General features: G+C 39.7%; 3 protein-coding genes across 4 annotated transcripts; 2 read left to right on the forward strand and 1 right to left on the reverse strand.

Annotated features, from left to right (window-relative positions):
* The first annotated feature begins 8 nt into the window (after nucleotides 1-8).
* LOC122985526 (tyrosine-protein kinase CSK-like) lies at nucleotides 9-13,106 on the forward strand. The gene is made up of 14 exons (XM_044356255.1): nucleotides 9-469; nucleotides 2,298-2,436; nucleotides 5,768-5,860; nucleotides 5,994-6,107; nucleotides 6,279-6,391; nucleotides 8,509-8,728; nucleotides 9,258-9,351; nucleotides 9,473-9,538; nucleotides 10,043-10,142; nucleotides 10,251-10,341; nucleotides 10,442-10,515; nucleotides 11,330-11,525; nucleotides 11,626-11,712; nucleotides 12,015-13,106. Exons 3-14 carry the CDS (start codon nucleotides 5,846-5,848, stop codon nucleotides 12,198-12,200), a joined length of 1,356 nt encoding a protein of 451 aa, XP_044212190.1. The 5' UTR covers nucleotides 9-469; nucleotides 2,298-2,436; nucleotides 5,768-5,845; the 3' UTR covers nucleotides 12,201-13,106.
* Nucleotides 13,107-14,401: 1,295 nt separating this feature from the next.
* On the forward strand, nucleotides 14,402-18,192 carry adal (adenosine deaminase-like). Its single transcript, XM_044357037.1, has 10 exons — nucleotides 14,402-14,570; nucleotides 14,703-14,833; nucleotides 15,108-15,168; nucleotides 15,276-15,363; nucleotides 15,446-15,527; nucleotides 15,721-15,847; nucleotides 16,566-16,646; nucleotides 16,730-16,868; nucleotides 16,951-17,051; nucleotides 17,816-18,192. The coding sequence occupies exons 1-10, from the start codon at nucleotides 14,526-14,528 to the stop codon at nucleotides 18,005-18,007; spliced, it is 1,047 nt and encodes a 348-aa protein (XP_044212972.1). The 5' UTR covers nucleotides 14,402-14,525; the 3' UTR covers nucleotides 18,008-18,192.
* nat10 (N-acetyltransferase 10) lies at nucleotides 18,088-27,317 on the reverse strand. 2 transcript variants are annotated; one of them, XM_044357035.1, is made up of 29 exons: nucleotides 27,170-27,317; nucleotides 26,808-26,934; nucleotides 26,002-26,093; nucleotides 25,737-25,908; nucleotides 25,002-25,124; nucleotides 24,848-24,909; nucleotides 24,632-24,746; nucleotides 24,407-24,514; nucleotides 24,148-24,281; nucleotides 23,947-24,040; nucleotides 23,764-23,862; nucleotides 23,534-23,670; nucleotides 23,265-23,389; nucleotides 23,030-23,180; nucleotides 22,545-22,641; nucleotides 22,308-22,424; nucleotides 21,045-21,146; nucleotides 20,879-20,953; nucleotides 20,673-20,789; nucleotides 20,401-20,534; nucleotides 20,262-20,310; nucleotides 20,063-20,159; nucleotides 19,873-19,980; nucleotides 19,620-19,792; nucleotides 19,390-19,509; nucleotides 19,165-19,263; nucleotides 18,867-18,940; nucleotides 18,707-18,787; nucleotides 18,088-18,626 (listed from the first exon to the last, which is right to left on the reverse strand). In XM_044357035.1, exons 2-29 carry the CDS (start codon nucleotides 26,919-26,921, stop codon nucleotides 18,482-18,484), a joined length of 3,114 nt encoding a protein of 1,037 aa, XP_044212970.1. In that variant the 5' UTR covers nucleotides 26,922-26,934; nucleotides 27,170-27,317; the 3' UTR covers nucleotides 18,088-18,481. The 2 variants fall into 2 exon arrangements, with proteins under 2 accessions (XP_044212970.1, XP_044212971.1); XM_044357036.1 differs by having other exon boundaries at nucleotides 26,808-26,931; nucleotides 27,170-27,312.
* Nucleotides 27,318-27,639: the final 322 nt, after the last annotated feature.

Genomic DNA, 27,639 nt, shown 5'->3' on the forward strand with positions numbered 1-27,639 from the left:
GTGGGGCAAAAACTTGAATGTTTCAGACGGGGAAGGAGTGGGGCAGCCTGAAGTATCCTCAAAGTGATCTGAGTCGTTCACAAACCATCGCTGTAGTTTTTAACCTGTTTTATTATCGCGTTAGTTTGCTACATTTTACTTTTTCCAGAGAAGAACCGTCGAAACTCCATTGATAAGTTTGTAGAAAACTTTATTTCTCATTATATAAGGCTACTTTGTAAAGGTTGACAGGAGACGCACAGATATCAGTTTACACTGGTTTTTATTGAGGTACTTTTGGACTGTTGAAGTTTCAGATCACCTGAAACAAATTTCACTTCCTCATCCGGACTTGATGTGTTTTCCGCTTCGACATCAACTGTCGCTAATTTGTTTCGTGAATGGAACTTTGTCTGCCGTCGCTCAGATGAAAACGGACGTCGGGCAGTAGCTGAATCACCTGTTATTGCTTTAAATTCCCTGCAAACAGGTAAGATGTTTAGTGCGAGTAGTTGTTGTGGTTGTTATGTACTTAAAATGTAACCTGTAGGCCGATCAACGTGTGCTTTATATATATAAATGTGCAGTCTGACAGGTATGTTCCGATTAATTCAGTTAATCAGAAAGTACACTGGGGATTTTGGAGGTTGCAGTTAGTGCACCTTGAAGTGCTTTACAACAAAACAAAGATTTCATATAGACGTGGCCTTATTAACATCCTCCTCCCTCAAGCTTCTGCCACTTCCTCTGACTCCTGCAGCAGCTGCATCAAGCAGCTCTCCTCACCGCTCTGTCACAACATGGTAGATGAAGGTATGATCATGATCTGCTTACTCAAGATGGATATCATGTACAGACAGGTGACAAATTAAAGGAACTGGTACAGGTCTGAATGCTTGACCCCTACAGTAAGGGGATCTGATGGCTCTGTTATACTATTGGGGGGCATTTTGCTGGCATGGTTTGGGTCTGCTTGTCCCCTTAGAGGGAAGGGTCACTGCACATCAATACAAAGTTATTCTGAGTGATCCCCTTCCTGTGATGAAACATTTCTCTCCAGATGGGAGTGGTCTCTTCCAGGATGACAATGCCCCCATCCAAAGGGCACAAGGGGTCACTGAATGGTTTGATGAGTATGAAAATTATGTGAATCATATGCTATGGCTTTCACAGTCACTAGATCTCAACCTAATTGAACACCTACAAGATATTTTGGACCGACTTGTTAGACAGCGCTCTCCACCATCATCATCAAAACACCAAATGAGGGAATATCTTTTGGAAGACTGGTGTTCATCACTCCAGAAGAGTTCAAAGACTTGTAGAATCAGTGCCAAGGTGCATTGAAGCTGCTCTGGCAGCACGTGGTGGCCTATGTTTAACAGTTATTTGAATCTGTCACTGGCTTTTACAAGTTGGCTGCACTAAAAGAAAGGTGTAACTCACAGTGGGTTAATGCCTCAGTTTGATATTGCTTCTTTCCTCTTTTAGTCTGTCACTCTCAGGAAACAACTAATCAAAAAAAATAAAAAAAAAGCCACCAATGCACTAAAAGTCAGTGCCATACAGAAAGCAAAACAGTATTTGTGAGAGAGAGGAACTGAGGACCTCTTGGGTCTGTTTTGGGTGATGCCCCAAAACTAGACTTCCCTCAAAGGTCAGCAACTTTCTGAGAAACGCTGCAGTCGGTCTGGTGCTGGTACAGCTACAGAGCTTTTTCCCACCAAGGTTTCTTCTTTTTAGAGTGTGACTGTATCGACTGATTGAGCTGGTGAAACAAGATGAAGAGAACTCAAGAAACCACAACCAAGCATAGCTGCTACCCTGTAATGTGTCATACATGGCTGCATCAGCAAAGCAGCATTGCACTGCATGGTGTGCATAGCACCGTAGCAAGGAAGTGTCTGTCCACTGCTCAGGCATTGGAAGCTTTGCTCTGCAACGGCTTTTTATTGACATGTGAAGCTGGTGAAATCATCTATTGCCTTACATGTCATAAGTTTCAAGACCTTTGTTTCGTTCTTTGAACTTTGGATGGCAGTAAAATGCAAAGTTGACTCTGATGCCAAATTAAGTGGGGTTTTCCCTGACTAACAATCATTGACTTTTCTCTTGCTGTTACTCTGAAGCCCCTTGTTTGACAGTGTCACATTCAGTGTTTATTTATAATAAACAGGATGCTATTTTAGGCATATACCCTGCAATTTCCTTTCATGCCTATATTGCAGAGCCTCACAGGCAACACTGTCAGTCAATTAAATGATACAATGATGGCTTGTACTGCAGGGCTACCACTGGATTCTTACTTCCTCTCTTAGATCCCTACAGACAGTTGTTTCAGTGAGCAGTGCCGCTGCACCAGAGTCCAGCTGTTCTCCCGGAGGCAGAGGTGATTTCCTCTTCTGAGGTTCCTCAAGAACATCTGCAGGCTTACAGGCTCAGCTGGGTGAACTATTGGTATGCACTCTTTTTCTTTCTGTACATTTCTCACTACTGACACCAGTGTGTCCATTTGTGTACCTGTCAGATGAAAGAACAGTGGATATGGACATCGTGTCCTTCTCTCTCCACCCTGCTGCTGTAATAGTGATGATAACACGGCTGCATCATCAAAGCAGCCGCAGAGCATCCTGAGGCTGGAGGGTCAGGATGAGATTACCTCGGCCCCCCTGCTGCACATAGAGGAGGGATACAGGAGCGCAGAGCTTTAATAACACAAACATGATGCTCACTGTGACATTGTCAGCACAGGATATCTCTTTGGAGATTAGGTTGTCTTTTTTAAAGTAACATTCGAAAGACTAGTGCATGATGGTGTTTTCAGTGACTGCAAATTTGCCCACAGGACCTCCAACCCTCCTCATTTCACTGTATTATAGTAGCTTTTGTAACACCTTGCTTGATCTATGTTCACCTCAGATTTTGTCTGCAGATAGACGAGGGAGTGGCAGATTTAGACAAGGCCAAAGAAGATATTTCAACATTCCTGTCCTGTCTTGCTTTGTGCAGTCAGGCTACACTGATTTGTACAGTTCAGGCTACGACTGACTTGCATAAGACAAGAGTCAAATGTTGATCAACCGGTTTGGTTTGAACAATGGGATTGTAATGGATGCCAATAATATGCAAAAATGTACTGCAATAGTTATATTAGCCATGTTAGGATGATGTTATACCTCAACTTATTTGGCCTAAGAGTTTGTGCTCATCCCTGACTCCATTCAGGTGCAGTTTGCTGGTTTCCTGTTGCTTTCAGTAGTTTGTGTCATGCATTGCTTCTCCTGCTGCAGACGTCTCTAAATCGAATGTACTAATTCACTGCTTGCACTCGCTGTGTGTTGTGTTAATTTTGGGTTTATATGAGGTTATTTTTTGTCTGTGTTTAAAGCAGAATTCAGTGTGATAAAGAGCAGCAGCTACAAGTTAATTTGACCGAAGAATGAAATCTTAGAGAGATTCAGATAGGGCAAAATTGAAGCATTGCTGACCTTAAAGCTGCTGGCTGGACAGACTGATGATGATGGACTTCTCAATGAGGCAGGGGTCAGTAGAAACTTGAGCGGCTCACAATGACATCTTTGTCGTCTTCCTGAAAAGAGCAAGCTGTGGTTCCATGTAGAGCGCTCTGGAAATGGCAATGTGACACCATGACAGATTGAGTTCTGTCCCATTCAGTCGGCTGCTGGTGGCCCACTGCCGGGGTGCATTCACTGTCTCAAAAGTGGTGAATTAAAATGGGCTGTTGTGTGTCAGCCTTGATCCTGTTGATCCATTCCTCTCTTGATGAGATCACTCACTACTTCGCCAAGGACTTTGCCCAGACATATTCTGTTGCAGTTAACTAATTCTGATAGCTTTGCTATTTTCAGATTATCATGAACATGGTTTCCTGCTTCAAGTTATAACTCAATCGGAGATGGATCAAATTTTGATAAGATAAGATGAGTTTTTAGCCATGTGGCTGCATGGCTCTGAGGACGGCAATGGCGGTCTGTCGATCAGTCCACTGCTTTACTCCAGACTGAAAAATTTAAACAACTATTGGATGGTTTGCCATTAAATTTCGTACAGACATTCATGGTCCCCAAAAGATGAAACCTAATGATTGTGGTGATCTCCTAATTTTTCCTCTAGCTCTACACCTTTATAAATGTCTCAAAAACTGTTTGATGGATTTCTGTGACATTTATTGCAGACTTTCATGTTCCCCTCAGGATGAACTGTTGTCACTTCGGTGGTCCCTTGGGCTGGCGCCATCATCAATATTCATCTGTACTTTGATTAATGACCTACCTGCAAAACTAATGTTTTTATCGGCCACGGCTGTGGTTAGTGCTAATTAGCCAGTATTAGCATGCTAATATGCTAGGCTAAGATGGTGAACATGGTAAACATTATACCTACTTAATATCAGCATGTTAGCATTATCATTATGTGCACTCTGCCTAAATACAACCTCACACAGCCACTTGCATGTGACTCTTAATCTTGTTTTCCTGTCATGATTTTTTACATGTTGTGAAATGTCAAACGTAACTTACAGAAAAGAGGTGAATAATCTGGATGAGCAGACACAAAATGGGGGTGTTCTTGCTGGGTTGATGGGTCATGGGAAATATGTCCAAATAGTTTGGTCCCTCAGTACAGAGAGACAGCTGCAGTACTCCAGAGGGGACATACTAAGTGTTGACAGTCCTCTCTTGGACGTATGAGACTTTTTAGTCTCACATTTGGTGTATGTGAAGAGGTTGGTTATTTATTTGAATGAGTGACCAAGGAGACATGACAGATTCTGTCTGCAATGGCAGCAAACATGCTTTCAGAAGGAAGTGTTCGGAGAGTGATATTAGTCTGTTCTTTCTTTCACCCTAATACTGGACTATTCTAAATCTGGGCACTTGTACAGGAAGTCGACTGCATAATAATGGACATGTCAGAGGATGTGACCTCATGTAAAGTGACAGAACTATCAGAGGCAGGATTTTCCCTTAGCTCTGACCATTGAGCCCTGTCACCTTTCCATGGGAACTGATACAGGAAGAGAGGAAGTGGGGTTTTGGGAAAGGGGCGGTGGGGAGTGGAGGGGGGGTGCATTGAGCATGACTTAATCCATAGGTCATCATTTCACTATTATGCCTCCACCCTGATTTGTTGTGTATGTATCATGGAAACACTGCCACTGGTGACTCAGGCCTAATGTTACTGTCACAGTTGCTTCTTTATTGACGTAAAGAAACACTGGGCTTTATGAGTCCCTCGGGCCTGGTCAGATCTCACCACAAGTTTGCATTCCAGTGTTGAAGAAAGCTATCTTGATTCCTACAGGCCCAGTCATTGGGCCTCAGCAGGAGAAACCAGTGTGTTTCCATTTTTGGTCAAAATGCACAGAGTTTCCATATAAAATACAAGGTACTTCAGTTGATCAGGTTTATCTTCACTTTATAAATATATATATATTATAGATTAATCACCTAGAATATCATGCTGCTTATGCACATGGCACTACTCTGCGTCATGGAAACATTCAGCCTCAGTTGTGAAAGTGTGATTTTTAAGAAAGAAAACTTGTTACTTCTGCTTTCTGTATCAGCAAGTCATTTTTACTGACAATGTCTAATCTGAAGCTACTTTAGGGTGTTCCGATATTAACTGACTTGCCTGCTATGAATTATCCTGCAACCCTGCACAGCAAAACAAATTCACTGTCTTCCTGAGAATTTGCTTGTGGTTAAGTGAATATCTCTGAAACGGGGGCGTCCTACTGACTCAACTCTGGTCCTTCCTGTAGGTATGCGTGTGTGTGTTTACCAGCTCTAATGTTAGCAGCTAGAAAACGTCACCTGTGAGAGGATCGAACCGCCTCACCATGACAGAGGTCCAGGTAAGATAGGCCTCTAGAGCAAAACCAGTTGTGCATGTTAAAACCCAGATACACAACATGATTCAAGACATGTCTGATGAGTAATCTGTTAAAAATTTGTTTGCTAATTGGTGATTTGCACATTTTTCCGTAGACTCCATGGCCACAGGGCACAGAGTGTGTGGCCAGGTACAACTTCAAAGGCACATCAGAACAGGACCTGCCCTTTAACAAAGGAGATGTGTTGACTATCATTGTGGTCACAAAGGTAATGTGTCATATGCTGCATTATTGTTCTTTTTTATTTCTCATGCAATATTTGAATTTGATAATGACACTTATTTTCTGTAGATATGAAAACACAGGGAAGGTGGTTATGGTACTACTTTCATATTTATATTTATTCATTTTAGCTATTGCTGACATTTTGCTTTTTCAGGATCCAAACTGGTACAAAGCTAAAAATTCTGCAGGTCGTGAAGGAACGATTCCAGCCAACTATGTTCAGAAAAGGGAGGGTGTGAAGTCTGGAGGCAAACTGAGTCTAATGCCGTGAGTATACAGATTATTATTGTTCATTTAGTTCTGATGCACCAAGGCTGGATGTAATTTTTCACTTTCAATGAAAACAGGATTAGGTTTATATATCTGCTGTGTCTATATCTCAAAGGCTGCCAGCTTTCTGCTATGTCTGCAGCGATGGCTAAAATAACTCGACTTTGCCTTCTTCCCATGGCAATGTGGTTGCTGAAGGCAGATGGCCTATTTGTCGTGGCAGTGATGCTGTAGTTAAGTGAATGGCGGCCACAGTTGGGTCAGACCGTGTTGTAATTGCAGTGCACTTGTGTCTCTTTCCAGCTCAGCTTTGCGTGAACTCTGCACAGTTTCCTGTTGTTTCCTTTCTACCTCAGACTGAAGTAATCTCAAAAATCTCGATGTTTGTCCGCATGACGGGTTTCCGCATGATTGCATATGCATGTGTGTGAATGACAGGTTTATTTCTAGAGCCCTTGTTCCCAAAATGATGTCTTGAATGATTTCATCAAAATAACCCTACCTAGAAAACAACCAGTCAAAAACAAACAAACAAAGAAACATATAATATGAAACACAATATGACAAAATGAAGCCATTAGGACATAACAACCCTGAGAAAAGTCTATCTAGTGTTGACCCTAAATAATCACTTAGTATGTATATTCATAAACATATGTCTTAATTTACTAATTTATTTATTCATACAGAGTAACGTGGCTGAGCATACATTCTTTTGTGCAGCAACACCTTGTTTAGAATTACACTGAAAAATCCTGTTCAAAAGAACAGACACAAAAAACAACTGACCTCATATAAAATGCTGTTGTGATATTTGTAAACCGGTGACAAATCTGAGAGTAGAATGGCAAAGTGGATCAGAGTGGAGGCAGCGGCATTTATTATATCCCGGTAATACAGACCTGAAAGGAAAACTGGTTTAACAATTCTCCTCCTACAACTCAGAGGAAAGCTGCTTTTGTTTCTGTAGAGAAAAAAAAAAACCCCTTTGCCTCAGCTTTTCAAAAAGGTTTTCGGTATGACATCTAAATGTAACTTTCTCACTGTGTCAGATGCAAATGAATTTACTGTATATTCTGTGATGCTCGTAATAATAAAACTGGTCACAGTGGATATGCAAATGATTGTAGGCTAATCTATATATCTGGATCTCAAGAACAATGTTTGTTTTATTTGTATTAAAGGCCAATTTAAGTTTAATAATAACGTTATGACGTGTATTAAACAAGGAGAGATTATAATTTCTCAAAGACTAAAGGAATAAAATCGGCAACACAGTATGAAATAGTGTTGTACACATAAAGATGTATTTGACAATCATGCATGAAAGAGATCATCCATCATTTAAAATGTTATTGATGTAAAACATCAACAAGATGTGAACATGACAGGACCCAAATTGGACCCCTGCGGTATTCCCTTAGTAACCATCAGAAATTCAGATCAGGCCGTCACTGCTGTTACACACCGATGTTGATGTGATTAATTAATAACAGGCCAACAGAGGATGATCTTTGTAAAAGTAAGGAATGAATAATTGCATCAAAGCCGTTTGATAAGTCTATGAATATGGAGTTACGGTGTTCTTTGAAACTAAAAGCTGAGATGGTACAATGATAGGCCCAAAGTTAGAGTGACATGGAGAGGAATATGTGATTCCAGGATTTTTGACAAGCAGGACAACTTGGAAATGGGATGTTAGTTATTAAGATTACTGCTGTCTCTGCTGACATGAGCTAATTTTCAAACATGAGACAAAAATGTAATAGAAATATAAAATTAATTTGTAATAATAGTGACTTTCTTTGTTCATAGAGCATATTTCAAAACAGAAAGTGCACAAAAACAGAAAAAGAGAAAAGAAGTGCAAGATATAAAAATCGAGGTGTAACTGGGTAAATTAGGACAGTAAAATAACTAATAATCGTTTGTAATACGCTCTGTAATGACTGATGCATACTAATGCAAGTGGATTTCGATCATTTGGCCTCTAAAATATATACATTCTCATCATATTTAGATTTGTTGTGCTATATTTCCAAACTGATGCTTAATTCACAGTGATAAGATTAATTTTGGTGTACAGACTAGTGATGTCAAGTTTTCACTCCCAGATGGTTCCACGGGAAGATAACACGAGATCAGGCGGAGCGGTTGCTTTACCCACCAGAAACAGGCCTGTTCTTGGTGCGAGAGAGCACCAACTTCCCCGGTGACTACACCCTGTGTGTGAGCTGTGATGGCAAGGTGGAGCACTACCGCATCATCTACCACAATGGCAAGCTCACTATTGATGAAGAGGGGTATTTCGAGAACCTCATGCAGCTGGTTGAGGTAATGGCATAAAATAAGCTTTAATTTTATAAAGAAATGTTTCTGTTGTTCACTCTGGTGCTATATTGAGCGTTCATCTACACAGTAGATTCTACTGTATGCAGGATGTATCCCCGTCTCACTGTGCTACCTCATAGACCACATATAGTTCCTGGAACAAATAATGAACAGGAAGTGTCAAAGAGGAAGAGTGAACAGTATGCTGAGGTTCAGAGTTCTAACCTCAAAATACACTAAGCCTTTTACTCTCAAGATGACTCCCTTTCCTGTCTGAAATGCTTATTTTAAACAACAACATACTATATTTTCTACAGAGCAGAATAGACCAGAGAAAGAGTAAGTTTAATATGACCTACTTAAGGCAAAACCTTATCACTAATCCATTCTGTTTGTTCTCATTTGATCATACAGCCCTCTGTTGGTCACTGTGATGCATTGCTCACTGCTGTCGGTAATGTTGCTGTACCTTCTTAGAATTGCACTTTTGTACCTTCTCAGTAATTTTGTGGTCTGCTTTGTTTTTACCAAGCACTACACCAAAGATGCAGATGGCCTGTGCACCAAACTACTCAAGCCAAAAGTGGAGGAGGGGACTGTGGCTGCTCAAGATGAGTTTTCCAGGAGTAAGGCTCAGTTTGTTTGTCCTTTTATAATTCAAGCAAAGACATCTTTTTATTTATGAGAGGCATATATTGACCTGTTATATCTCAGCTGCATATTGTTTCCTCTTTAAATGGCCAACAGGTGGCTGGTCGATGAACAGAAAGGACCTCAAGCTACAGCAGGTTATTGGAAAAGGAGAGTTTGGAGGCAAGTAGCTTCAGGTTCACATTTATAAGTTAATACTGCATAATAAAAGAGACTCACTTCTGTGCTCACATGTTGCACAGATCAGATATTTGTTATGAACATGTATTTCCATCATTTAACAAGTGGCTAAAATTCAAGGTTAGGTAAAACTGAGCATCAAGACATGCAGTGCAAATGTATAATTTTTCTGTACAGATTTTGTTCTGTTAAACCTTGTCAAGTAAACTTTAACATTTCAAACTTCAAAGGCACAGAGATTGAAAATTTTGCTAAGAGTTCAGCTAAAGTACATTTCACTGTCAGGTCAAATACATTCTAACTGTGACACATGAGTTTTTTAAATTTTGATTATCTCTTGCATAAGTAACATTGAATGACTTAACAGAACCTGCTGTTTGTCTTGCTACATTTGTGTCTATTTTTCTGTCAGCTCGGGATCACACAAATACAGTGTCACTGATGACTCATTAACAGTACATTGTTTTTGTTTGTTAACAATTCCAGATGTCATGGTGGGAGACTATAGAGGGACTAAAGTAGCAGTGAAGTGCATAAAAAATGATGCTACAGCACAGGCCTTTATTGCAGAGGCTTCTGTCATGACGTAAGTGAAAAATGTAATATTTTGTCACTGTTTCTTAGAAACTGGAATAAATAGAAACTGGGGGAAAAAAACAAAATAACACGTCTGCATGCTCTTCTCCTCCCACAGGCAACTACGGCACGATAACCTGGTGCAGCTGCTTGGAGTGATTGTGGAGGAGAATGGGAGTCTGTATATAGTTACTGAGTATATGGCCAAGGTAGGTGACAGACAGACTGACTGACTGTCTGATTATTTGTCATTACCCAGAATAGTGTAACGCATATGTCACATGTTTGCTTTTGTTTGCTTGTTTCCAGGGCTGTTTGGTTGATTACCTACGTTCCAGAGGACGGACAGTACTTGGTAGAGATGCTCTCCTTAATTTTGCACTGTGAGTATGACTGCAATTGTCTACAATATCTACAATTACACCTTATTAAAGGTAGACTGTGGAGTTTTCGACCATTTGATGTGCTGTGGAGTAACATTTTGATGAGTGGGCGCTCAATTTGTTTGTATGTTGTGCTTAACTGGCATGCACATGTGGCGCTAAACTTTGGTGACAAAAATGCAAATATGTGGTGGAGTGAATGTAGCAACAGAAGACCAGAGGAAATTTACAGAATATTATTCTCAGTTCAGTTGTCTTATAAACCTACAGGACAATGGCTAACATGAGCAGATGCTGTGCCCAATTTTTTTACATACATTTACATACATCTAAAAATATTCATTATGCTAATAAGGTTATTTTGGCCCCTGCTTTTATTTATTTATTTATTCATTTATTTTAGTCAGGCTCAGCTCATCAGTTGGTACATGAGACTTCATGTGAAATTGCCTAATGTATTTCTAAATAGAACTGGCATTTACATCTGCAAAAACATTTGGTGGCAGTTACACACTGTAAAAGGCAGCAATTTACCCATGAAAGAGAATACAACAGTTAGCTGATGTAAATGATGCGTGTTTCAAAACATTAAAAAATCAGCCTTGCAGCTTTGTTTTACGAGGTTGGAAATGCATTTAACCAGTTTGTTAGGCCTTCAGGATAAATACATTGCGGTATTCCAGTATGATTGTCTATATTTTGCTGTATCATCGGGAAATTGGTACACATACACACACATACCTGAGCACAAGATTGAGAGTTAAAAGAGAAATGTAACTCAGGTTTTGACCTTTCATTCCTTGTACCTGTACAGAGACGTCTGTGAAGCCATGGCATACTTGGAGACCAATAACTTTGTCCACAGAGACTTAGCAGCCCGAAACGTTCTTGTGTCAGAAGAAAACATCGCTAAAGTCAGTGACTTTGGTCTGACCAAGGAGGCCTCTTCCACTCAGGACACTGCTAAGCTGCCTGTGAAGTGGACATCACCAGAAGCCCTCAGAGAGAAGGTGCACTGTTGTTACGGACTGTTACCATGTTGAGTAGTGTGCTCTACCCACCAGAGGTTGAAAGAAATGTTGACATTTGTCTTTCTCTCTTAATCAATAGAAATTTTCCACCAAATCAGATGTTTGGAGCTATGGTATTTTGCTTTGGGAGATTTACTCTTTTGGCCGTGTGCCTTACCCGAGAATTGTAAGTATCAGTGTCACTATGATAAGAGTCAAATAGTAAACATGAATGAGGAATTACGGCAGTTATTTAAGAGATGCATTTACAGTCTAGACTCTTTTCTATCCCAGAGATGTTTAAGAATGAAAACTTTATTTTTTTTTTGCAAGAATTGGTGTTGAATACGTGTTTGACTAGTCTCATTGCTTGCCTTAAATTGTCCTTTGTGTGATACAGAACACAGGGATCACATTAGTTATTTGTAATATGTCACGTTTGTTGTCAACGCTCTTTGTACCAACAACTCTTTGTTTTCCATTCTGTAGCCATTAAAAGATGTAGTGCCACGAGTGGAGAAGGGATACAAAATGGACTGTCCAGATGGCTGTCCTGAAGTGGTGTACAACATCATGAAACAGTGCTGGAACCTGGATCCTGCTGCTCGACCGAGCTTTCAAATGTTGAAGGAGTGGCTACAACATATCACCCAAGGGACGGGAAAAAAACAATGAGAAATCTGACAGAACAGACGCAAAAAGTGACTTTTGTCTTCCTTCATTTTGTACATTGGGACCATAGCCTGGGATGGAAAAAAAAATGAACTGTGTTACTTAGCAAAGTTCACAACATTTTTTTTCATTATATGTTAATTAAAACTGTCAACATTTATATTTCTTAGTGTCATCTCTCACCTCAGGTTGTTGAAACTGCAGTGACTCTTGATTGGTGGCTCGTTTAAGAAGGGCCTTGTGTTCAACTTGTCTTCCTGTGCTCTGTTATCAAGAGTGAATGATTAACTGTCATATCAACGAGTCTTTCTATAGAACACAGTGCTGCCTCAGAGCCACAGTGCCTTGCCTTGTTTTTTTCGGTCGTTCTGGTGGCATAATTTCATTTTATGAACTTGTAGACAATAACATCATTTGATTAAGTTGACTGAATCCATTTATCTGTTTAAAGAGGAAAATGCTTCAAAGTAGGAACTCAATTTGTATACATCATTACCCGCTGTATTATTATTTTTTTTTTACAGTTTCCAGGTACACGATTTTTGCATGAACTATTGAATGTTGAATTTGTTAAAAGGACTAAGTTAAAATGACTATGATGCAGCTTTATTTTTTTCAATGTTATGTAATTTTAAATATGTTACAAGTCTACTTTTGAATCCCTCTGAAAGTCAAAAATGGAAGCACAAATTTGGACAAATGTCATCTTTACTACTGATATAAAACACCATCCAACTCAGTCATCAGTCCCATGTACAGTGGTTTTCATTTGACATTAATACCTGTTTTATTCTGGGAATCATTTGATTTAACCAAACTGTTATTTTCTATGTTATGAGAAAAAGAGAATGTTAATAAATTGACTGTGCTGCCGTTTTCAACAATAAAAAAGAATATCTTTTGAAAATAGTTTTGCAGTAGCAATTTTTTAAAACATGCTTTATTTATCAACGTTTAAGTTAAAGTTTTTGCTATTTAATATTGTAGTAGTAAATAGTTGTTTAAACACCATCTGTGCCTATTAGTGTATTGTAATATAAAGTGAGTTTACTCTAGTCATTTTTGTGATAAAGATATAAACAAAACACATTATCTTATAAACTATGAAGCATTATTGTACTCAAGTACCCAAGTACACAGGTAGTTGAAGTAGTTGAAATTTGCGCCACATTGAATGTATGCAGTTCTATGATATATATATCATAGAACTGCATACATTGTATATATATATATATATACAATATTCTGCGTAATATGAAGTTAGCATAATGTGTACTGTGTCATGGGATATACACATACACACACATATATATATATATATATATATATATATATATATATATATATATGTGTGTGTGTGTGTGTGCGTGTGTGTGTGTGTATAATATAACTGCATATAACTGCATACATTGTATATATATATATACACACAATGTTCTGCATAATGTGTAGTTAGCATAATGTGTACTGTGTCATGGGATATTTTTTTATTATAATGTGGTATTATTATTCATTTAGTTGTTGGTTATTTGGTTAAATTATTAATTAGGTTACTTTGCAGAACAGTGATTTTTATACAAAATACAGTAATATCATAAAATATCAGTAGTGGAAGAAGTATTTAGATTTCCTTATGATTTCCAGTCAGAGACTTTGGAGTGATCGGCCTGAAGAGATCAGGGTTGCCAACTGTCTCATCTTTTAAATCACTAATAAAAACCCACTTGTTTAAAATTGCTTTATCACTTATTATATTTTATGGCATTTTGGTTAATTTTACTTTATTTGTGTTGTTAAAATGTGCTTCGTTTTTATGGCTTTCAGTTTTGTTTCTGTTTTTGCATTTTATGTTTTGTTCTGTTTTCATTGTAAAGCACTTTGTAACTGTGTTTTGAAAAGTGCTATATAAATAAAGTTATTATTATTATGATATTACCATGTGTTTTGTACAAAAATGACTGTTCTACAAAGTAATTTAATTCATAATTTAATCAAATAACCAACAACCAAATTAATAATTAGTCATTAGATAAATACAGTCAAGTCAAAAAAGCACATTTTCTTCTAAATTTGTAGAGTGAAATAATTAAGTCTTACGCAGCGGAAATAGTCAAAATACTAATAGTTGTTCGTAAAGAAAAGTACGCCGTTAGCACAGCGGAAGTAGCGGAACCTTGATGGGGGGGGCTTCCTTCTGTGTTGCACATGCTGGTGTCACAGGAAAATGTAGACTGAAAACACAGGCAGTCTGTCAGCGTTATGTGACAGACAGAAAACAACTCAGGGCTCGAGGACTAGCTCAGGCTTTTGTTTTTTTTTTACTTTGTGATGGATAATGAGGCGGATGTCTTTTATCGGGAGCTGCCAAAAGTGGTAAGTGAACAATGTCGTGACAAATAAAAAACGTTTAGAAGATGGAGAATGTTAAAGTTTAAAGAGAGTAATTGTGGTTAACGTTTGTGATGGATAGCTACATGCTAACGTCAGCGTTTTGGCTGCCACCAGGAGCTTCACGCTCACCTGAACGGATCTGTGAGCTTTCAAACCATCGAGAAACTCCTCAAACGAAAGCCACATCTCAACATTGAGCACAGCATGACTGCTATCGGAAAAGGCCAGCGGAGGACACTAGATGAGTGCGTACAAGTTTGTCTTTGTAGTTCAATTTTAACAGGAATAACTAGCAGGGTTGTTTAAACTCATTCAAGTCTAATTAACGGTTAATCCATCAGTTCGTTCATTCATGTATTTCCTTCAGTTGTGTAGAAACAGTCCCGCAAAAGCTAAGTAGATGTTGTCTCTGTGTGATCTACATGAGCTGTATTTCTGCAGACAAAAGCAGGTTGACAATGGGGGTGAGGGTCTTTTGTTAAGTGGGTCGCTGACACAACATGGCGCGTATGTCCGCAGGTGTTTTCAGGTCTTCAAGGTCATTCATCAGCTGGTGGACACGCAGGAGGATATCTTGATGGTGAGGACTGGTTCTCAGTTCAGAACTCATGTGTTGTTGTTTTTAATCTTTTTTTGTCCAGAATAAAAGTAACAGGTCCTTCTCTTTCTTTCTTTCTTTCTTTCTAGGTGGCCACAGATGTTATCAAAGAGTTTGCAGCTGATGGTGTCAAGTATTTAGAGCTGAGAAGTACACCAAGAGAGGAGAAAAATACGGGTAAGGAATGTCAACAGGGAGCCTAAAACCTTCATGTCATGATTCAACATTATTACAAGTGTTTTGTCTTTTTTTCCCCCAGGATTGACAAAACAGAGATATGTTGAAACTGTCATTAAAGCCATCCAGCAGTGTAAAACCGAGGGAGTGGACATCGATGTCAGGTAGGCTCATGATGAATAACCTGTATTTTTTCCAGTGAGCAACAAGTCTAGAAATGTATCTCAGCAGAGTCTAGTGTTGCCTCTCCTGGACACACATCAGCCTCCATCACTATGTGGTAAAACCACCAGAAAACTACAAATTGTTTTACCTCTTTGATCCAACAACTTGAACACAAACCACATTGTCCTGAAGGTTCCTGGTGGCGATTGACCGCAGGAATGGGACTGAAGTTGCCATGGAGACGGTGAAGTTGGCAGAGGAGTTCATGCTGTCCTCTGATGGTTTGGTGGTGGGACTCGACCTGAGTGGGGACCCAACGGTTAGTCAGCCAGTCTGTAGCTTGCAGAGGTGGAAAGTAAAAAAGAACATTTCCAAGAAATGTACCATTTAGACCAGCTATAATGTTAAAGTACTTCTCACAGGGCATCACATACTCTGAGTGAGTACTTTTACTTTAGATGCCCAAGTCTAATTTACTGTCAGTTGTCTTGAACATTCATGAAGGTAACATTTTAAATGCAAAAAGCTTATTTTAAAAAGGACATTTAATCAGTGTGACAGAAGTGAGTTTTGCTTCTTACTGAGAGTGCAATCTTTCTATCCAGGTAGCAGCTGGTTACAGCTTCGACTCACCCGGTATGGAGCTCAGTGGCTTTTTTTTTTTTTCTTTCTCTTTTTGGCAAAATGCCATTAAATTGATGTATTACATAATACATCAATTTAATGGCAAAAAATAAGTCAAATTACTCTTTATAATTTGGTGTTGACAGTTTTCTTTTTCAGTTGCTGGACCTCTTCTCACTTTAATCAGTTCACAACATGGTCTATCTTCTGTGATTCTGTTTTGTCATATTTGTAAAGATGAATTGTTTTAAAATTCTGCTGAGTTTTTCAGACCTCAAATCATATCAAAACTGTCTAGATGAATATTATTTAGTGAGATAACAAATTTTAAAGTTTGTGTTTTTCCACCACCGGGCATTGCTACAGGATTATGTCACAGTACTTGACATGTTAATGAATGTTTTTATTTTAAGGTGGGCCATGGCAAAGACCTACTTCCTGCCCTACAGAGGGCCAAGAACTGTGGACTGAAGTTATCACTGCACCTCTCTGAAGTACGGCTGTAACTTTCTCATGTTATTTATATGTAGTCACATTATCTGAGAATGCATTAATATTACAACACAAACTGTTGCAGGTGCCGTCACAGCTGGAGGAGTCGGATTTGCTGTTGAATCTTCCTCCAGACAGGATTGGTCACGGCACCTTCCTGCATCCAGAAGTGGGTGGATCTCAAAGCCTTGTTGACAAAGTCATGAAGAACAACATACCACTAGGTAAGACTGAGGTGAAATGATGAATACTCTGTGGTTTGAACAGTTCTCTTAAGTTAATGTCCAAATCTTTCTTTTCTTTCAGAGCTGTGCTTGACATCGAATGTCAAAGGACAAACTGTACTGAATTACTCCAAACATCACTTTAAATACTGGTACCAGTTGGGACACCCAAGTGTGATTTGTGTAAGTTTCTATTTCTTATTTCTGATTAGGGAAGGGTAACATTCAAAAATGTTGATACCAGTGCCACCCTAATTAGAGCTGCAATGATTAGTCAATTAATCATAATTTTAGGTTCTCAAATTTGAGAATTTATTGCTTTTTCTTGTCTTAAATCACAGAAAATTGAATATCTTTGGGTTTTGGACAGTTTTCTTTTGGACAAATAAGACATTTGATGACATCACCGTGGACTGTAGTGAATAATGTTGGAAATTTTCCACAGTTTTGCAATTTTATAGACTGAAATGATTAATTGAAAAAAAAAAGGTAAATTAATTGCTAATAAAAATAATTGTTAGTTGCAGCCCTTATCCTGATACCAGAATGATGTTGTTTTGATGTGTGTAAAACACTTTTTATACACATTAAAGCAGAAATTCATTCATTCATCAAATTTTGCCAAACTTCAAGTGCAACACTTACTGTAATACAAATACTCACAAAAAATGTATACTTATTAGGATATGAAAATTAACTCATTTGATTTTATTCATGGAAGAAAATTACTGAAAAAGACAACGAGCAAACATTTGGTGCCAATATTCTGTTCTTGAATTTCTGACACACAATGCTTTGGACACAATTCAGGTTCAATACCGAGTCTTAATTCTTATTGTTTGTTTTATAAAAAAAAAAAGAACATTTATGTTAAACCTGAGATGACACTTAATTGCTAGAGAGAAATAGTTCACCATTAATGATTTTTATTCTTTGTCACATTGCAGACTGATGATAAAGGAGTCTTCTGTACAGACTTGTCTCAGGAATATCAGCTGGCAGCTTCAACCTTCGGTCTCAGTAATGAAGCCGTGTGGACGCTCTCCCAGCAGGCCATAGACTGCATCTTCGCACCAGAGACGGTGAAACAGCAGCTCAGACAGAAGTGGACAGATTTACAGCCTCAGGTGTTCAAGTGATGATCACGTCATTCAGTGGAGCCTAAAGCCAATCCATATACCTCAGGTTTCAGTTTTTAAAACAAACCCTTTTCATTCACTTTTTACAAGTCTTTGTAGAAATCATGACATTAACTGAAAGTTCACTCTAAAAATACAGTGAAATAAATGTCTGAAATAACAGCAAGTAAATGGTTCCTATTAAACACAAGTGTAAGTGTGTTATTTTCTAATGATATTTGATGTCTGCACAATGTCGCACACAACAGAAAACAACAAATATGTAATGACAATGTAGAAATGCCTGTAGTTGGAGAGCAAAATTAAAACAAATTGTAAGGGATAAAAAAAATTTTCAGCAGATGTCAAGTCCTTTGGGTGCTCTTCAGTATCAACAAGTCCGTCTCTTCCTTTGGAGATATAGTTCTCCAAATTTCAAAATATGTTGACGTCTCATATCCACACGCAGTCCTGTCATTGCAGCACTATTTACTGTTACGCCTTCTTTCCGAATTTGCCGTGCTTGTCCTTGTTCTTCTTGAATTTGCCGTGCTGCATTTCCTTCTTTTTTACTTTCCCGTGCTGGGGACCCCCATTGCTTGCGATGGCGTTTCCCCCATCCAGTTTCCTCTTCTTGTCACTGTTGGGAGTAGGACATAATTACAAACATGTTTCTAAGTACTAATACAGCGTTTCCAAAGATCCTGGATGTTACTGCACCTTTTTATGCTGATGATACTTGTGTTCCCTGCTTTCTTCAACACCTGGTCCCATTCCTCATCATCTCCACGGATCCTGTACCTGTAAACGCAGAGGAAGCTACATAACATTGCCCTGTAACGTCTACACAAATAATGACCAACACCAAGCTCATACTCACTGTTCCAGATCCATTTCCTTCACTTTCTCTATATCCTGCTTGTGTTTCTCCTCAAACTCCTTGGCTGCCTCATTCTGTTAAAAGAGTGAAAACCAATTTTTTTTTTTTTAGTTCCTAAAACAAGTTTAAGCCAAAAAAAAAAAGAGAATTGTGAAATGTACATCACAACAGCCCAAAAGTCAAGTTGACATTTTTTAATTCCTTATTTTAAAGGATGAGACGCTGAAAGCAGCATGTTTGGCATTTTTAGACAAATTCTAGTCATTTGCTATCACTCGAATACTGAGAAACAACATACCAGATCATCATTAAGGCTTCGGACAGTTGGCTCCATGGTAACTTCTTTAGTTGTTGTCATCTCAGCTTCAATAGCTTTTTCTTGGATGCTGGTAAAGACCTGCAATAGTAAAAGACAAGAACAAAAGAGTACTTAAGTTGTTGAACTTTTTTTTAAAATAGTAGGATGTATGACATCTTTATGCCATGTTTTCCATTATGACTTCTACCATTGGTGTTAACTCACCTGCACAAACTTCCGGATGAGACGGTTGAAGAGGCCCATGAGCTGCGAGCTTGGGAGTTCAATTTCCTTTTCTAGCTGGTCCACTGATTTGTGTTGCAATCCTATACCCAACAGTAACGCCTGAAGAGGAACAGTCAATATTTATGACAACAAAACTGTTCACACAGTTAAAAAAACAAATAAACAAAAAAAAAAACATCTGAGATCCCTAAAACAAGGGGAAAACTTACACACTGTGCAGCTGAGAGGGAGACGTCACCGAGCTGCTTGAGGAAGAACATGCGTGCCACGGATGGGACCAGGTCCATGATGAGGTGGTAGTCAACCATACTCCTCGAATACAACTCCAGACGTTTGAGGTCATAAGGGCTGAAATGAGCTGCCAGCTGGGAGCTACTGAGTGCTGTGGAGATCAGAGACAAGTCAGCTCAGGTCTGGAAAGATGCTGATGTCAGATTAGTGTCATTCGTAGAATAGTCTTACTGCTCATCTCCTCCTTGGTCTTCTTATTCTGAAGGATGCTGAGTGCCATGCTCGGATGGAAGTTGCTAAACTGGTAGGAGAGGAGAGACAGGAAGCGCCTGCGGAAATCTGAGACAAACAAAAACTGTTTAGGAGGACTATAATGAATTTAAAAAAAAAACGCATCTCAAGAAAAGTAATGAAAGTTCACCTTTCCAGAAGGCCGACAGCCACTGGCTCTGCTCCGGGGCTTCATCTGTATTCAGCTCTTTCACCATCACACAAGAGTGCTCTCCTGTCAGGTCATTCTATATATGACCACACAAACAAAGAATTACAGCATGTGACACATGCACACTTCACAGAAATATATTAAAACATACAAAGGTGACTATTTGTTTAATACTTACAGGGGTTTGTCTCAAGTAGACTGGAGTATAACCTGCTTTCTTCCAGAACCTGTCAGATTGCAAAATTAGTTTTTAAATCTAAATCTGCAAAAATATTACAACCCTCCTCCCTTTCTCCATTTTTAAAAAGGACACTCACTTGAGCAGCTGTGTGGTAAGGCCATAGGAAACTCCTAGATAGTCCAGTCTTTCTGCTCTTCTCTCACTCAGCTTCAGCAGCAGAGGAGGGAGTTCTTTCCGTGGAGTGACCACCTCCTCCAGAAGACTGACGGCCTGGACAACCAATGACAACAACAGAGCCTCTGTGTTTAATCTGCCTAATCTAATCTAATCTAATAGTTACACTTCATATGAGGAATTGATGTCTCTCAGATGAAGCTAAAATACACTTTATGTCTTTGACTGAATTACCTCACTGCTGACGGAGGTGATTTCATTGTGGTTTGAGGGTGTGTTCTCATCCATTGTGGGGAACTTGCCCTCATAGTACATCTGAAGCAGTTGGAGCGCTCTGGAGCCGTACCCCATCTGTTGAACAAGTCAAAACCCAGTTACATACATCTGGATGAATTAAAAAAAACTGGACAAAACTCGCTGAAGCCTTTATAAGTTCTCACCCCTTGGTAGTCTGGATTGACAGCTATTCGCACCACTCTGCCTCCAGAGAGGCTGCCGAACTCTGGGTCTTGGAACTGTGAAGAGATGATTGGAGGATTCACGATTGCACTGTAGAAACAAGAACTGTAATAATTTTCTCAAAGGCTTTGTGACCTGTGTGTGTACCTGTTCAGACACAGTCCAGGGAATGAGGTCACCTGAGGCCTTTTTCCCTCTTGACAGACTGTTAAGGATGGACTGTCGGGATATTTCCCCCTCCAGACAAACCTGAGGGATCAGAGAAGAAGAAATCCATACATCAGTGAAGTCAATAAACTAGTTTGTCATAATAGACAATAATAATAGACCAACTCGGCACAGTAATGTCCATTTTTATACGGATGATACCATCTTTTATGCCATTGGTCCTACAGCAGACCAGGCCTTCTCCAGGTTACAGTCTGATTTTGACAACCTCCAGACCTCTGATGTAAAATTTGTTCTAAACTCAAAAAGGACTAAATGTGTGCATTTCACAAGAGCACAAACCATTGACCACTTATCCATGCTCTAAATGAAGAACTAACTGACACAGTGCAGCATTATAAATTCGCAGATTGTCCTCCCAAACTCATGTTGAACATCTCGCTCAAAAAACAAAAAATTCTAATTAGATTCTTGTGACGGATCTGCTTGGTTCTATTTTCAAAGCAGAAAACACATTATTCAATCTACCATACTGTCCACATTGGATTATGGAGATATCCTGTATGCTCATGCTGCTGCCACCATCCTTTAAACCCCTGGATGCTTCCTACTACAGTGCCATTTGATTCATTACAGCAGACAGCTATCGCACTCATCACTGTGAGTTATATGAAAAGGTCGGATGGTCGACATTGGCAACTAGAAGGCACCGGCATACCTGTATCTTCATTTATACGGCCTTGCTATCTAAGTTGTCGAGTTATTTAACATCTTTAGGTGAGTTCAGAGCTAATAACCATCACACCAGATCACAGAGCAGGTTGGCTTTAAGAGTTCTGGGGAAAACTGGTTTCTGGTACTATGCACCTTACTACTGGAATGAACTGCAACACAGCTTAAAGTTAAAGACACTTCTTCCTCTTTGAAGTTTTACTAGCTGCTATTCTTCAGAAAATATGTGATTGTTTTAAGTAGTGCATCTGTGAGTGTGTATAATGATTTTTTTGTGACTGTAATGAGAATGAACCGTCTTGTTGTGATTCTGTGTATATGTAACATGTTCTCAGCTCTCTCTTGCAAAAGATATCTTGATCTCAATGAGATTTCCTGAATAGATAAAGCTTAATAATAGACACAAAAAAGCACAAGAAAACTGTAAGAAATGGTGGTGGAGCAGCTAGTAAATTAAAGACAGTTGGGAAAATAAATAAATAAAAGGCTGATGGGTTCAGAGTGTCTTACCTGCACCACAGCGAGGACCTCAGGCAGTGAGTTCTGTGTGGGAGGAACAGGTGGCAAGAGGCAGAAGAGGTGATGGGCCGGAGCGTCGGACAACATCTGCAGGTCGTTCGGGGAATTCTGGAAGTGGATAAAAAAAACATTAAGTCAGCAGATACACACAGGTAGCACAACACTTTGTAGGGTATTATGCTCTCTGAAGAAATGCAAAGTGAATTGATTTCAAGTTAAATATCTCACCTTGTAATGTGATGCCACATAGAGGGCCATCAACCTCTGCAGGAAAGCCTCAGATGCCTTGTGGTAACAGAACAGAGTGTCTCTGTTCACATAATACCTGCACAGTGTGGGTTAAGATCAAAAGCAGAAGAAACTGCAACTTATTTTATCTTGATAGATAAGTGTAGATGTCTTCAATAAGTGTGCCAAATCTTAGTTTTTGACAAATTTGTCACTGACGTAGGTTTACATCTGTGGTTTTGAATTGATGTAGCACTACCTCTCACTGTTGTCAATTTTTTATACACACTGGTTAATCTCTAAATTATTGTGTTCACTGGATGTTAAAAGCAACAACGCTTTCATTTTATCCACCTGCACCAGATCAATATACACACTCACTACTCAGAACACTAAATCGTTTTTGTTGTTGTTGTTGTGTTGCCTTTGCAGACCCAATCTAGGCCAGAGGTCATTGAAAGCCCTTTAAAGTAAATGAAGGATACAGGTCGCAGGTCTGTGGAAGCGGGCAGCCAGAGATGAGCCTGGGAATGTTGAGACAGTCCAGACAGAGCAGCTCATTCAGCCACTTCTCCACAGCGTCTCCTGGAGCGTACCGAATGGACTCGTGAAGAGAAACCTCATGGAGGGAGCGAGCTGTGCGGGAAACAGATGATAAACAGCGGTCAGTCAGATGTGACAGGAGAACACTGAATACACTAAAACACTTGAGATACCTACCTGCTGCTAGCCTCGCTGTGTTGGTGTTCCTGTTCTCTGCCGACATGCTCTGCTGGCTGTCCGTGCTCTGCTGTCTCAACTGCTGAATCAGTTTCAGGGAGAGGGAGCGTCCGGTGCCTTCATACCTGCACAGATCAAGGAAAAGAGAAGTCAGACATACAAATAATGCACACAGTCATTACCTCTACCTAGCAGGTCAATGCATAGTTATTCTGTCAAAATGAATGTATTATTTGGTTCTGTAAATATCATCCAGCCCTATTACTTACCCATTAATCGTGGAGGCCATGAAAACCAGATATGGTCCCAGCAGCTTCTTAACCAGAGGCAGAGGGATGGCTGCAGCTTCATCAATGACCAGCAGCTCAGCCTGGCCCAGTTTCACTGCATCACCTGGGTGGATGTACTGTTGGACACAGGAACAGGATCAGATTTGCGTATTTCACTTTTTTTACTGTTCCCAACAGGAAATAGAAAAGAGCAGTCTGGTCTTGTTTACCTGAATAGTCTGTCGATGCTCTTTGAAGATGTTCACCCGCACCACTGCTTTGTTGAACTCTGGATTCAGTGACTGGATGATTTCATAGTCAAGATGCTCCTACAAATGCAAAAAGAGGACATGAAGTGGCGTGCACACACACATGAACACAGCCAGTACAGAGGAGACACTCAGGCAGCCTACCTGATACTGTAGAGCATCAAAGCCTTTGAAAACGAACTCAAACATGGTGTGAAGGTTGTCTGGGCTCGGTGAGGTTACAAAGATATTGGAGTAGCTGTAAAAAATATCAAGAAATCACTGGTAACTATCGGAGGTGATATAATCTCAAATATATGTGTGATATATGTGTGATTTAGAGACACTGTAAGGATTTATCTGTACCCAAAAGCCACAGCTCCAGCAACAGCCAGCCCTAGTGCTGCAGATTTGCCTCGACCACGGGCAGCAGTCAGAGTCACGGTGCTCCTCAGGGTCTTCTCTGAGATGGCTTCAATAAACTTCAGCACTGCCTTGGCCTAGAGGACAACACAAGGCTTGGATATTACATTTATTAGGACTTAAAAAGGGACAACTATTGACATTTTCAGGAACCACGTCATGATTCTTGAACTCCAAAGTGTTTGTTACTTGAGCTTCTAACCTGGTCCATGGTCCTGCAGCCATCCACGAGCACACCCACAGGTTGAGTGTCCTGAAGAGACTCCTTTAGATCCTTCAGCTCCTGTTCTCGAGGAGACAAACCGTCCTCCTGAAGAGGAAGAGAAAACTGGTCAGGAATCAGAGAGCATGTAACCAAAAAATTGTGAATAGTGCTTTTTTTCCCCCCCCTTTGCTTTAGGTGGAGTTTAGTTGAGCGTATAAATACCTGAGTCTTTGGAGGAACAGGCTTGATGTTTGCCATGTGGCTGGAGATGGGCAGGATGTTGAGTTGGTCATCAATGACTAGACAGTTTTTGCAGGATGCAAGAGACAGAATGAACCTATAAACAGAAGAGACAAACTTAATAATAATGTAAGAAATTTCTTTCATTTCACTTTATAAAATACACCAAATTCTATAAAAGCCTGAGCAGCATTTTACCTCTCATTGAACCTTCCCACCACATCCTGATGGGCCTCAGTTCTGTATCGAGAGTGCACGTCCTGGAGGGAAACGAAGCCACAAAGATTTTGCCATCAGACTAGCAAAGAGAGACGAGAGACGTGTGTGGTGAAAGAGCAGGATCTAGACTTACCATAGTCATAGTGTACAGCTGCTTAAGAGAGTTCATTGTCCGTAGCAGTATGACTACGATACCGCCTCCTTCTACAGTCTCAATAGTTCTTGCTAACAGGTTGGGAGTGAGCGCTTCAAAATCCTGTGTGACATGGAAAACAAAAGCTCTTAAAAGTCAAATATATTGAGCACATCGACTTTATATTAATCAGTTCACAATCTTTTTTGCATTGTGACCCCTCATCTCAGGTTGCATATTTACATATTTACTCATTTGGCAGATGCTCATGTCCAAGCCTACGTACAAATGAAGCACTGTCCTCTGCATATGAGCTGAGAGCAACTCAAACTCAGAGTGCTTTTCGCTTTTCACTTCTCAGAGACGTTCTAGGATTTCAGAGATTGCAGAAATGTCTGAAAAAAAAAATCATCTTTTTTTGGAAAACTTTTTTTCTTTTTGTATCCTGTTAATCATCTCAGGACTACTTGGGGGGTTTTAGGTTTTAACCCAAAAGTTGGGAACTGCTGATTTACAGGCAGAAGATCTGCACACTGAACTTATAGCTCCCAATACAAGAGATCATGCAAGTCACAATAACCTGAGTGATAATACATTTGTGTCTACAAAGATGCCTAATAAAGATCTGATTGAAACATTGATTTTTTAAATCTAATTTATTGGTCTTTTGACTTTTTTTTGTTTTTGTTTGTTTGATTAACCACATGTCTATCACCACAGAGGAGAAAGACTCACCTGTAAGACACACATGCCAAAAGTGTTTCCCAGGATCTTGTGTGTCTCATTGTAGTAACAGTAGCGGATGTTGGTTGCAGCGATGAAGAGTTCAAACGGGTCATCCTGATTCAGATTCAGTGTGCCGGTTTTAATCTTCTTTTGCAGCTGCCTCATACGCTTCTTCCGATTGCTGTTTCAGACACATTTGACAAATCAAATCATCTCTCCAGTCTGATACAACAAATGACAAACACCTTAATCTCTGTGAGGAGTTCATGCTCACCTGCTAAACCCGAGGTCTTTTTTGTAGCACCAGAGTACGGAGGGTCGTGCTCTGACGGTAGCTTTAGACAGCATGTGATGCAGAATGACAACCTGGATCAAAGACAGATTAAATTAAGTTTGTTACTTAATGAAAACAGACAAGTGTAATCTTAAAACAAACACAATGCTGCCTTTACAGATTAAAGGGTGGGTTCATGATTTTTCAAATCTGTCTTAAAACAACAGTCAGGTGTCCATATGAACACTGAAAGAGGTTTTCCTTGCTGTAATCATTCCTTCTCTTCATACTGGCCATTTAAAGATCCCCTTCAAATGTGTTTTCGATGTAAGTGATGGGGGCCAAAATCCACAGTGTGTCCACACAGTCATTATGTGCAAAAATGCATTTAAAAGTTTATCTGAAGCTTATATATCTGCCACATTTAGTCTTTTTAGCATCAAATTCCCTCTTCTTGTTTCCCTGCTGAGCTGCAGTAGAAGTATAGTAACAAAAAGAGGGACTTTGGCACTAAAAAGACTGTAATGTTGAAAGATATCTACTTGATTTGACTCGTTTGTACAGCTGAAGCTTCAGATAAAATTTACATTTTTGCACTGAAGGAGGCTTGTGGAGTTTGGCCCCCATCACTTACACTATAGGTGCATTATGAAGGGATCTTCTAATGGTCAGCAATGGTCAGGGGAAATGATTACAGCAAGAAAAACCTATTTCAATGTTCATTTGAGCATCTGACTGTTGTTTTAAGAAAAACTGTGAACCTGTCCTTTAAATGTCACTGCCTGTTCTCCGTGAGGAAAGATTACCTGATCTCTCCCACGATCTCCCACCACCACAAACATGGTGCGATGCTGTAGAGCGACCCCATTCTCTATCTGGACCCGGATCCGGTTGTCTACCTTCTTGCGGACTGTTGCCATCGTCTTCCTGCTACTGAGAAATCAAAGAACACACATCAACACAGACAAACAAGTAGCTGTGATATTGTGCAGAAACGATGCAGTTACATTACACCCTCAATGTCCTGTCAGCTGAGTTAGAACTAGAAGAGAGGCTCTAGCTAACCTGCAGCCAAAACAAACTACAGATAACAGCAGCAGGGAACGTAAAACCTGCCACAACAACAGAGATTTAACGCGCCATTTCAAATACGAACGTTTCCGGTTACCTTTCGTTAAAGACAAACTGTTCGGTGTTTAATCTTCACAAAAATCCAACTAGTCGAAAGCTGAATTTACATGCCAGCCATCATGCTGTTGATACTCTCACGTGGAGACACCAGTTCATGGAGGACCCCGCCGGTGTGACGTCACAGTTTCGCGACGGTCTATGTGATTGTGGGGAGGGGGGGGGGGGGGCGATTTTGCCCTGAACTTAGTTTCTCAGGTGTAACTTCCTAATTACGTTTTGCGTAGTTTGTACAGCTGCAACGATCACTAGTCGATCGCAACCGGCGACTATTTTAATAATCGATTAATCGTTAAGTCGCTCTGACAAGAGTACTGAAAATTTACTGGTTCCAACTTCTTCTGAAATATGAATATTTTATGGTTTTCTTTGTCATATATAGATGGATAGTTGGATGGACAAATTAAACAACTGAAGAACTTATTGGGCTCAGGGAAATTATTTTTCACA

The sequence above is a fragment of the Thunnus albacares genome, chromosome 7 (genome assembly GCF_914725855.1).
Source record: "Thunnus albacares chromosome 7, fThuAlb1.1, whole genome shotgun sequence".
Classification (NCBI taxonomy): Eukaryota; Metazoa; Chordata; class Actinopteri; order Scombriformes; family Scombridae; genus Thunnus; species Thunnus albacares.